This window comes from Carlito syrichta, unplaced genomic scaffold (assembly GCF_000164805.1).
Source record: "Carlito syrichta isolate Samal-C Ts95f unplaced genomic scaffold, Tarsius_syrichta-2.0.1 Scaffold305658, whole genome shotgun sequence".
NCBI lineage: Eukaryota > Metazoa > Chordata > Mammalia > Primates > Tarsiidae > Carlito > Carlito syrichta.
This window is the reverse complement of record NW_007249754.1, coordinates 392,728-404,327: the sequence shown is the minus strand read 5'-3', so window position 1 is coordinate 404,327 and position 11,600 is coordinate 392,728. Positions and strand designations below refer to the sequence as shown.

Below are 11,600 nucleotides of genomic sequence, written 5' to 3'. Positions count from 1 at the left end.
GCAATCCACTCACCTCAGCCTCCCAAGACACGGGATTACAGGCTGAGCCACCGAGCCCGGTTTGAAACAGGTTTTAAAGAGGGGACGATCGCCTGGGCAACTTGGCGAGACCTCATCTCTGCAATAAATAAAAAAATTAGCCGGGCGTGGCAGTACTCGCCTGTAGTTCCAGCTACTTGAGGCTGAGGCGGAAGGATCGGAGCCCAACAGGTTGAGGCTGCGGTGGCCGGGAGCGTGTCACTGCCCTCCAGCCTGGGCGACAGAGTGAGACTCCAGCTAAAAAAAAAAAAAGAGCTGACGATGATGATATTGAAGATTGTGTCCTGCTAGATGGGATGGAAGTGGCCTACCTGCTAGGGCACTCTGTTTTTTCCCCCTACGACTTAGCTCTGACTTTCATCAGTTGTAAGTTAGTGCAACTCAGTGGTGCCAGCCTCTTTTATAAATGTTTAATTCTCTTGAGAGGATGGACAGTGATTACTAGTCAGCAATGATGGTAAAGCAGCTAAGAAGCTATCCAAGTAAACTAAACTGTTGTTTGATCCCTATAGTTTTTGAGTTCACATAAGGATTAGGGGAGGCCTGAAATTACTTCCTGGTTTGCTAACTTTGGTTGTTTTATCTCTAATAGTTGTATAAATTAAATCATTCTATAGATTGGGAAAAGTGGAACCATTATTAAATTAATGGTAACCAATTTCAACAACCCTTTTCTACTATGGCTGTAACCATTTTACTCTCCCACAGTTCTCTGCCCTTTCTTTTCCCTCAGCATATAAGAGGAAGAGGATTAGGGTGTTTCATGACAAAGGGAGGTTGTGCTGAACTCATGAACAAATAGGGAGCAAAATAGGGGAAGGCAGGGATAGGTGGTCAACTAGAGGGAGGGTGGCACGTTCAAGGAACCGTAAGTTTAGATAAGAGGTGATAGAAGCTTTAAGAAGATGGCAGTTGTGGGAATGGAGAGACTTAGGGTGGATATAGATCACCTGGGTGGTGCAATTGGACAGTATTTGGTGATTAAATGATTATGAAGTTGAGGAAGAGCGGTTCTGAGAATTCCAAATTTCTAGCCTGAGCACCTCTGTGAAATGTGATGTGTGCTACTGAGTTAGGCACGCAGGAAGTATGGGGTTTGCAGGTGTTGATTGTTGAATATAAGGAGATCCTGAACCATCTATTTGAAGATGTTGAGTAGGTGTTGGGACTTGGACCAGATGGACTGGAGATAGATTTTTTTTTGAGTTAGGGAACTGTGAGTGTGGAAGAGATTCTCAAAAGAGAGAGAGTAGAGAAGAGAAGGTAGTCTAATGTTGAACCTTAAGCCTCTTCAACATGTAAAGGCCTAATAGAGAGTAAAAACTGACAAGGCTGCTGAGTGGGCACCAGAGAGGTAGAAGAAAACAAGGACTGTGGCGTGTAGAAGAAACAAGGACTGAAGCCAGGGAGGGGAGGGTTTCAAGAAGGAAGATGTGATTCGTTATGCAGGTTGTTATGGGAGGGTCAAATAAAAAAAGACAAAAAGTGACTGGTTTGGTGACCTATATAGGGCCTTCTTGGTGGGGATTCCAGATAATTACTCCTTGATCCTTCTCCTTGGAGCTTCTTGCCATCATCTGTGTCTATAGCTTTCTTCAATTCTAACACCCTTTCCAGTGATTCAAGAGAGGTTGCCTTTGCCACCTGTGTTTTGCATATTAGATGCTACAGTAGAAGTATATATATTTTTTATTCATTTACCACCTTCTAACTTTAATTTTGAGGCAGGGTGTCACTCTTTCACCCAGACTGGAATGCAGTGGCACAATTACAGCTCACCACAGCCTCAACCTCCTGGGCTCAGGTGATCCACCTCAGCCTCACGAGTAGCTGGGACTGCAGGCATGCCCCACCGCACCTGGCTAATTAAAAAAAAATTTTTTTAGAGATGAGGTCTCGCCATGTTGCCCAGGCTGGTCTTGAACTTCTGGGCTCAAGCTGTCCTCTTGCCTCGGCCTCCCAAAGTGTTGGGATTACAGGCGTGAACCACCACGCCCGGCCACACTGCCACTTTTTACCTTTAAATTTCCAGTGCCCTTTACCTTCATGCAGTTTCAGCCACTTACTTTCATGACTGCACCCCGGATTTTAAAGTTGGACATGCTCCTCTTTGATCATCACTTTCCATCTCTCTAGCTCACTGTCACCTCTCCCTGGGCTTAGACTGGTCAAGGCTTTCCATGCCTTACCTCCTTTACTGCCTTTTTTCTGTCTTTCCCCTTCTCCTTTTGCTTCTGTCTCCAGTGTAGGTCACTTTAGCCACTCTTTCAGTATCTCAGCTTCCTTGTTCCATCTTCTTTCATCGCACCCACATGGCAAAATCCCAGCTGTGGCACAATTGCTAAGTGAGTCCTGTTCAAGAAAACCACACAATTGAAATGCACTTAGCATTGCTTTTTTTGTTGTTGTTGAGACAGTGTTATTCTTTGTCACCCAGGCTGATGTGCAGTGGCATGATCATGACTCAACATAGCCTTGAACTCCTGGGCTCATGAGATCCTCCCGCCTCAGCTTCCTGAGTAGCTGGTACTACAGGCATGCATTGCCATACCCAACTACTTTTCCTGTTTTTTGTAGAGATGAGGAATCACTTTGTTGGCCAGTTTGGTCTCAAATTCCTAGCCTCAAGCTGTCCTACCACTTCAGCCTCTCAAAATGCTGGGATTATAGTGTGGGCCAGTTGGGACTGGCTAGATTTCTATTTGACTTAAGGAACTGATTTGACAAATGAGAAGTTTAGAGTATTCTTATAGTCTTCTGTGATACGAAGTTAGGTGTTCAATATGCATATGTTTCTTAGTTATACAGGTAATGGTGTAGTCGAAAATTTAAACATTTGTTAAACTGATTTTATTTTAACCAGCTAAACCGCCAGTGAAAACAACTCTTTGGAACTGGCAGTTAGGATTTCATAATGTGGACTTAATTTATCTCTTCTGGTTATTTCCACGTAATTTGCTTATAGGAGTTTTTTTGTCTTAGCCAGACTGTTGTTTGTCAGATTTCATACAGGTTTTGTGGTTTTTGCTTTTAATTTTGCTCCTGTTGCTACTTCTTGAAAATCTTACCTTCTCCATCTTGAAGTTCTGCTCATTATCCAGCTGAAATTCAGTCCCTTTGGGGATACTTTTCCTCGAATCCCCCAGAGGAATATCTTGCCTTTCTTGAATATGGTATTCTTTCTCAAACCTCTTTAGCACAGATGTCCTTTCTGGTTAGTGAACTTCTCTGCATATGTGTTTTTTATTCTTGAGTTAAGTGTAAGCTTTGAAATACACAACTATCTTTTATGTGACTGTTTATGTTCCATGATGCCATAGATATGGGGGCTACTTGTAAATGTTAATGGGTGTAACTGGGGCTTGAAAATACTTTTATTGTGAATATAATTCTATTTTGATACACACACAATAAAAATATTTTCAAGTCCCAGTTACACCCATTAACATTTACAAGTGGTTGGAGAACTCTTGCCGAGACTTGTATTTTTACATCATGTTTTAAACTACACCTTTGTTGTTTTTAGAGAAATTGGGCATTGTGTTGATCTTATTAATAATTATGGTTGGAAACTGTGATGCAATTAATACTACTTAAACTGCTGTGGTTTTGAATGTTAATGTTCTCACCACATATGACAGGCCAACACTGAGACAAACCAAATTAATCTTTATTTGAAAGCATTGCTTTCTAAAGAAACTTTTTCTTATATGGGTGTGAACTATGCCCCCTTGTGGTCTTGTGCAACAAGTGATTAAAGGAAAAAATTTCCACTAACTAGAGAAACTTGAGGAATATTATTAGTATTTGAAGATGAAAATTAGTTTAGGTAGTGTACATTTTTGTGAAGTCCCTGGCAGAACACTAGTTTGATCTTTCTAATGTTAGGAAGAAATCTCAACAGCCTTTGAATACATGGTAATGGACATTATGATATCTTTGAATAACTTCTTGACAATAGTTTAGTTTGAAAATTAGAGGTAAGCATTCTGTATTTGAAAAGGCAAAAGATTTTTGGCATAGGTCACCAAAACCAGACAAGAATAAGCTCTTGCCTTTAATACGCTTAGACTAACGTGAGATATAGGATAAATATATGTGAGGTGGCTATAAGACCACGGGCAACTGAAGCTTTAATTTTAACCATATAGAGATAATAATGTCTGGTCTAGTGGTACTAGAAGTCTGGAGGGCAGAATCATCAACTTTTTTTGTAAGGCTTCCTGTAAAGTGGAATGCCCCTTCTCCCATTTATTTTAATGTATACATACAGTAAAATTCACCCTTTTTAATGGATAGTTCTGACAAATTTATGCAGTCATGCAAACACCACCATAATTAAGATATAGGAAGTGTCTCATCACCCCCCAGAAATTCCCTTATCCCCTTCATGGTCAATCTCCCTCTATCCCTGGGAACCACCGATCTGTTTTTTGTTCCTATATTCATGCCTTTGCATAGACATCATAAATGGGATTATACAGTATGTGGCTTTTTAAGTCTTACTCTTTTACTTAGTGCATTTTAGATTCATCCATGTTTTTGCATGTAGTAGTTCATTTTTAATTGCTGATTATTGCTCTTTTCCATCGTATGAATGTGTTACAGTTAGCTTATCCATTTCCCAGTTGAGGGCTGTTTCCAGTATTTGGCCTTTAGAAAACTCTTATCAATGTTCATGTATAGGTTTTTGTTTTGAATATAGGTTTCTGTATGACTTGAAACACCTGGGAATGGGATTGATTGGTCATATGGTAAGCATTTGTTTAACTTTATAAGAAACTGCCAAACCTTTTAGGAGGAAAGTTCTTAAATCAAGACATGCCTATTTGAGCATGGAAAGTATTCAGGTGGAAGGGGAAGGGAACGTGCAATGGTGCTTGCATCAGTTAGGCTGATGCTTTAGGAAATGGAGCAGCAACCTTACTACCAGGGCTTGGTGCAAAGACATCTCTTTTTCCCACATTAAAAAAAAAAAAAAAATCGGGAGTGGTTCAGAGGATTGCCTGAACCAAGGGTTTCAAGACCAGCCTGGGCAACGTGGCAAGAACTCATCTCTACAGTAAATAAAAAAAATTAGCTGGGCGTGGTGGTGCACACCTGTAGTTTCAGCTGTTTGGAAGACCTGAGGTGGAAGGATCACCTGAGCCCAGTGGGTCGAGGCTGCGGTAGTGATGAGTGTGCCATTGCATTTCAACCTGGGTGACAGACTCGAACTAAAAAAAAAAAAAAAAAAAATCCAGTCCTGCTGTTACTGCTTGACAATACCATCAGGCACAGCCTGTGTCTTATTGCTCCTTAGTAGGTGGTTTTCATCTTGCCCGAAGGTTCCTGCAAATATTAACTCCAGATATAGGCAGGAAGAAGAGAAAAAGGTGAAAGGTAAATGTGGCCTAGTTTTCCCCTTTTCATTAGGAAACAGAGGTTAAGTTTTTAGCTCCAACCAGATTTCCATATAGATCTCATTGGTTAGAAGGGGATTGCTTGACTACATTAAATGGCAGCAGAGTTGGTAGAATGCTCCCAGACAAGATTGTTTAGGAAGTGGGGAGAACAGGCAGTTAGTAGTGTTTGCCTTGGTGCTTGGTGGCACAGTTTGAAGCTTGTCAAATTTCAAAACTACAAGTAGAATTTGGAAACAGCTCTATCCTTCTGAATACAGGATTGACTTGAGCAAGTGTTTAATATGTTTCTTGGTGATTCTTTTTGTGTCAGACAGGTGGGGGAAGAGAATGGAATCTAGCCCTAGAGCAGAAGCTAAGGGCATGCTATGACCAGTCCGAAGAGGAAGGGGCAATACCCATTGAGGGACTAAATGAGGTCCAGACTGGTGACATTTAGATGTCTTCCAAGAGATGAAGGCAGTTGGGTGAGGATGACACTTCTGGGCGTAGTTTCTTTGTAACTGTGATGTTGCCTTGTTTAATAAGTGCTCTGAAATGATCTTTTGACACTTGCTGAATTGATCTGGGGTTCTTCCCTATTGTGTTTCTCAAGTCCTTGCTCTTGAGCGTATTCTGAAGTGTTCATGTATTTTTTTCTGTATGTATGTATTACTAATAGAAAACATGGGAAATATTCTTCTTTTGGTACATTTGATAGATTTCTCAAAAATATACTGATACTGTCCTCAGTAGCAGTTTTTAAAGAAGTATTATGAAAATATATTTATGTTCTATGTTTCTAGCATTCTTAATTTTAAAAAATCTATACTTGGAACTCTTAAAAAAGAGTAAATTCCAGGTTGGTATGGCTGAATAGTCCTTATTTTTAAAATTTTCTTTTTCTTGTTATAGCTACATTCTTTCTGAGAGAGTCACTGTATTTGAGATGCAGGAAAAATTGTCTTTGTTTAATTGCTGTTAGAAATCATTGTGAGAGGTTTCACAGAGTAAGACTTTTAAAACTTAAAGGAAACTAAAGATTTGCTTAGCATGTTGCTCCTTTATTTTAAACAATGTACATCTTTGTCTTTATTCCTTCATCTTTGTTTCAGGCTAGCCAAACTCAGAGGTACCTACTGTGCATAATTTAAAACTTTAAGGCTTTCCACTAATAACCTGCCTCTCCCCTCACCCCCATTCCCCCCATAAAGTGCCCAAAACAGTGATTCTTAGTTCCTGACCTATGAGGTACCAATGCTGGATACTTTGGCATTAGGAACAATGAGTGGAAGAAGTTTATTTACCAAACCTTGCTTTTAGAAACAGTGGAACATTTTCCACAGCAGATGGAGAGTCCACTAGGTGGAGTAGTTTTGTAATGTTTGTTTCAATGCTTACTGTGGCTATGAGGACATCTTTTAATTTCGATCCCCAGTTCATTCAGACTTCCAACATAGGAGGTCTGCTCCTAAAGAATGCTGCATCACTTAGAAGTTCAGAAAGAAATAGAAATCTAGTAGTATCCCTTGTATCGAAGCAGTTGTGGTTCAGTGAGAGTAAAGAGGGATTGCATTTGATGGGGAAGAGGCATAAAGGAAAAGTCAGTAAATGGGTAGTGATTTGAGAGTAAGGAAAAAGTTGAAGAGAGTCAAGTGACTAGAATGATCTGTGCTAAAATGATGGTGTAGTTACCCATCTGTTGGCTCGGTAGTGCTTAAGGATGGTCACTGCTAAGGCAAAAGGGGGTGATGGAGAAGAGGTAAGAAGTGAAAGAGGGAGAAGACAGAAAGAAACAGCCTATGATTTCAGACCTTCCTCTTGGAGAATTGGTGGGAGATGGAAGTACAGGGAGAAAAGTTATTTTTAGCAGAAATAAATACAGAGAAACCAACTATGAGGATATCCCTTGTCACGGTCTATAATTTCATATTATGCATTCTCTAACAGGAGGTGTTGGATTAAGTTTTATCTCTATGTAACTGCAATGTGAGACATAGTATATGCTTGTTTTTTCAGTAGTCTTTGGGTTTGTTATTTTTTGTGTGTTTCAGGAACCTGAAATCCAGCATCAGAGCTCTTTACTTTTCCTGATTCTTGTATCTCAGCTTTATATAGGTGGAGCGCGCTTCCTGCTGTTGTTTGTATGTGTTTAAATAGGTCTTGTGTTTCTGGATTTTTTAGTTTTGGGGTTCCATAAGAATAGAATACATTTTGGAAGGGGATTTTACGAATTTCAGTGCCAAAAACTAGAAGCATATAACTTTGGAAGGAATATTGAGAGGTTCCTTACCTTTAGGAACACGGTACTGCAGTCTGCCAGAAAGAGAAAGTTAGCTGATTTAAAAGGCTTCCATCAAAAGGGTTTCCACACGTCTTTGCTGTCTCATGTAGCATATTCTCTCTTATATCTTGTATGTTACCTACAATTTGCTTGCTATAACAAATGTCTAAATTATTTGCATTGAAAACTATTAATACTTACTTAGCATCTGGTACACTAACTAATGTGGTATACTGTAGTACCAAATTTTAGTGTTTAACATATGGCCTAACATGTTAAGAGTCTGCAATACTCAGGGCAAAAATGTTTAAGAAACAACAAGTAGTAAGAATAAGTAAACTTTAGAGTTGTAGAGTGTGTTTACTAGCTGTGAGTTACATGTCTATCCATTGTCTAAATTCTTTGCATTGAAAACTATTAATACTTACTTAGCATCTGGTACACTAACTAATGTGGTATACTGTAGTACCAAATTTTAGTGTTTAACATATGGCCTAACATGTTAAGAGTCTGCAATACTCAGGGCAAAAATGTTTAAGAAACAACAAGTAGTAAGAATAAGTAAACTTTAGAGTTGTAGAGTGTGTTTACTAGCTGTGAGTTACATGTCTATCCATTGTAAGGCCTATGAAAGTCATCATTGCTTTCTCGTCATTTCTGCTTTTGCATATTCTGTTTTCAGATTGAGAACAACTGGCTGCCATCCTCACTGTAAGATTATTTTATGATCACTTCTCATCCTCTTAAAGGCTGCAAATAGTTCCTTTCATCTTTCTTTGGATGTTTTGTTTTTCATCCTATTAATCATCTTTGAGCCTCTTCTGAATCTCTTCCAAGTTTTATTTTCCCTCAATGTTCCTTTAGTTTAAAAGTACAAAACGTGACACAGTCCCCTGAGAGTATCTGACCACTTTTGAGTGTCCTGGGAGGAAGATTTCACACATGCCAGAGTGTGTATACAAGTGCCATATAACCTGAGATCATGTTTGCTTGCTAAAGATGTAATCATATGTTGCTGACTGGCTGTCAGATTTTTATCTCCTTTGACCTTGATCTTTTTTTCTTATGTTTATTTATAGCTTGTGTATCCATCATCTTTTATTTATGGACTGTGTTTTTCTTGGCTGAATATATTGCTTTGCAATGTCCTCATTGAAATTCATTGCGTTTTTTTCTGATTACTTCACCACTTATTCAATGTCATTTCCATTCCTGTCTTTCAGTATGGCCAATCCATGGGTTTTATATTGTCTGTGCTATTCAAGTCAGTAATGCAGATGTTAAAAAAAAAAAAGAAGGTGGAAGAATGTTTTAGAAACAATGGCAGAACACAATTTATTGATGTTTCTCAAAGTTTATTCTGATGAGCAGCCAGGTTGAATGATAGAGAGCTGTCTGTGTTCCCCTCCTTCCGTGTTTTTTGTACTCCTAGGATCAATCCCCCTCAGTCTCAGAGTTTGGTGTCTGCATCTGGCACACTGCTGTCAGATTTAATGTTGATCACTGCCTTGTCGTATCACTCCCTGTTCATAACTTTCTATAGCTCCCTATCACCTGCTGAATTAAATGAATATCAGACTAGAAAGTCTGATATTCAAGGCACATTTTGGCCTAAGCCTCCTTTTCCAGTCTGGACCCCTAGAACTATATTATGTTTCATGCAAAACTAACCACTTGCCATTCCCTTGATATCTCTTATACTTTCTGAGACCTTGATTTGTTTACATTGTTTGCTTTGTTTAACACTCTGAAACTATTCCGTATGATTTCCATTAACATCATTTAAGACCAGTTTCTTTCATGTCTTTTTCTTTCTGGATTTCTCCAGTTATATATAATCTTTCCCTCATACTTCCCAAATCTTTGTACTCTTTGGGGTACTTACTTGCCATATCATATTTTGTATTATGTTATGGCTATTTGTGTGCGTTTCTTATCTTTCCTGATAGACTGTATGTTTTTTGAGAACTATCTGTTTCTTATCTTGGTAACTCTGATGTACCTAGCATGCATTTGCATAAGAAGATGAATAGACTTAAGCTTTTTTCCTCCAGTATTTATGGGTACATGCCAAATAGATGAATTAGATCAGTTTGAGCACATCATGATACACGAGTATTTGATTTAAATTCTGGTATAAGCTCCTTATCTAGTTGCAAAACTGCTAGCATGGTTTGTGGGCTAGCAGCCGGTGTATACTTTGAGTCGCATTGTTATGGACTACTTTTTTTTTTTCCCTCTAAAAAAATTCTAGAAGCAATTAAAGGTTTTAATTATTTACTCTGTTGTTAAGCAAAAATTGCTAAATTCGACAGTTGCTTGATTGGTTATTTAAAGTTGTACTGTAAAAGCCCTTTTATAATTAACTTTTATTTTCTAGAAACTATCCTACTCTGGCAAATATTGAAAGGAAGAAAAAGTTAAAACTTGAAAAGGAAAAGAGAGGAGAAGTATTGACAACAACACAGTATGGGTAAGTTCCTTAAAATTGCTTGCATTCCCAGGCTGAGTATGATGGCTCAAGCCTATACTCCCAGCATTTTAGGAGGCAGAGGTGAGAGTCCAGGAATTTGAGATCAGCCTGGGCAACATAGTAAGACCTCATTTTTACAAAAAAAAAAAAAAAAAAAAAAAATTAAAATTGCTTGCATTCTTAGTGTTCATTTTAACTGAATATACTTATAGATAATAAGGAGCATAAATCAAAATCCTAAAGTTTCTATGCTCTCAATTCTGAAATCTTTTGTGACTTTTTTACTCAAAATTTAAAATATACATATATCTTAAAATAAGTATTACCCCATATTCACATGGTTTTCAAAAGATATATAGTGAACAAGACCTTTTGATTTTTGTCTTTCAACCCCGGGAAGGGTTGCCTCCTTCCCAGAGGTAGTCCATTTTATTTGTGTCTGTACAGCACATGGATAATCTAGCCTTTTCTTCCTCCTTTTTTGACACTATTTATCTCCTTGTTTTGTTAACCAAATAATATACTTAGAGATTGTCCCATATTAATATGTAAGAGACTTCATTCTTTAAGGTTTTGATCCGGCATAGTGACTCACACCTCTAATCCAAGTACTTTGGAAGGCCAAGGCAAGATCGCTTGAGGCCAAGAATTTGAGGTTACAGTGAGCTATGATATTGCCACTAAGTTACAGCCTGGACAACAGAGTGAGACCCTGTCTCTTTAAAAAAAAGGATGTAAAAGAAACTTAAGGGCCGGGCTCAGTGGCTCAGCCTGTAATCCCGCGCCTTTGGGAGGCTGAGGTGAGTGGATTGCCTGAGCCCGCGGGTTCAAGACCTGGCTGGGCAGCGAGACCTCATCTCTACAATAAATCAAAAAATCAGCCGGGCGTGGTAGCGCATGCCTGTAATTCCGGCTACTTGGAAGGCTGAGGCGGAAGGATTGCCGGAGCCCAACAGGTTGAGACTGCGGTGGCCGGGAGCGGCCACTGCACTCCAGTCTGGGTGACAGAGAGACTCCAACTCAAAAAAAAAGAAACTTAAGGATGCCACAGTGTATTTTTTTTTCAAGACAAATTTCTCATTGATGGATCTCTAAGTTCTTACCAACCTTTTACTAATAAAAGTTTCCATTATTGCCCTTGTATGTACAATATTTTACACATGAGCAAGTATTTGTGAAGATGAATTTCTAGAAATGAATGTATTGAATCAAAAAGGTAGTTGTATTGTAATATTGGTAGATACTGCCAAATATCAATCATAGAGGCTGGACCAGTTTACTTTCCCACCAGTAATGTATGAGATACCCTTATTTCCTCTACTTCCTCTCACTTTTCAGAATTTTTTCCATTTCATTTTTTTACTGAAGTATATTGTAATACAAGTAAAATATACAAATCTTTTTTTTTTTTTTTTGAGTTGGA

The 11,600-nt window shown here is 38.7% G+C and overlaps 1 protein-coding gene across 1 annotated transcript in view; it reads left to right on the top strand.

The window, feature by feature from the left end:
* NUFIP1 (NUFIP1, FMR1 interacting protein 1) overlaps positions 1 to 11,600 on the top strand; it is a 50,952-nt gene that overhangs the window by 13,743 nt on the left and 25,609 nt on the right. Inside the window, exon 6 of the mRNA XM_008062129.2 lies at positions 10,085 to 10,177. Within this exon, the coding sequence (XP_008060320.1) occupies positions 10,085 to 10,177 (93 nt within the window). The remainder of the gene's footprint in view (positions 1 to 10,084; positions 10,178 to 11,600) is intronic.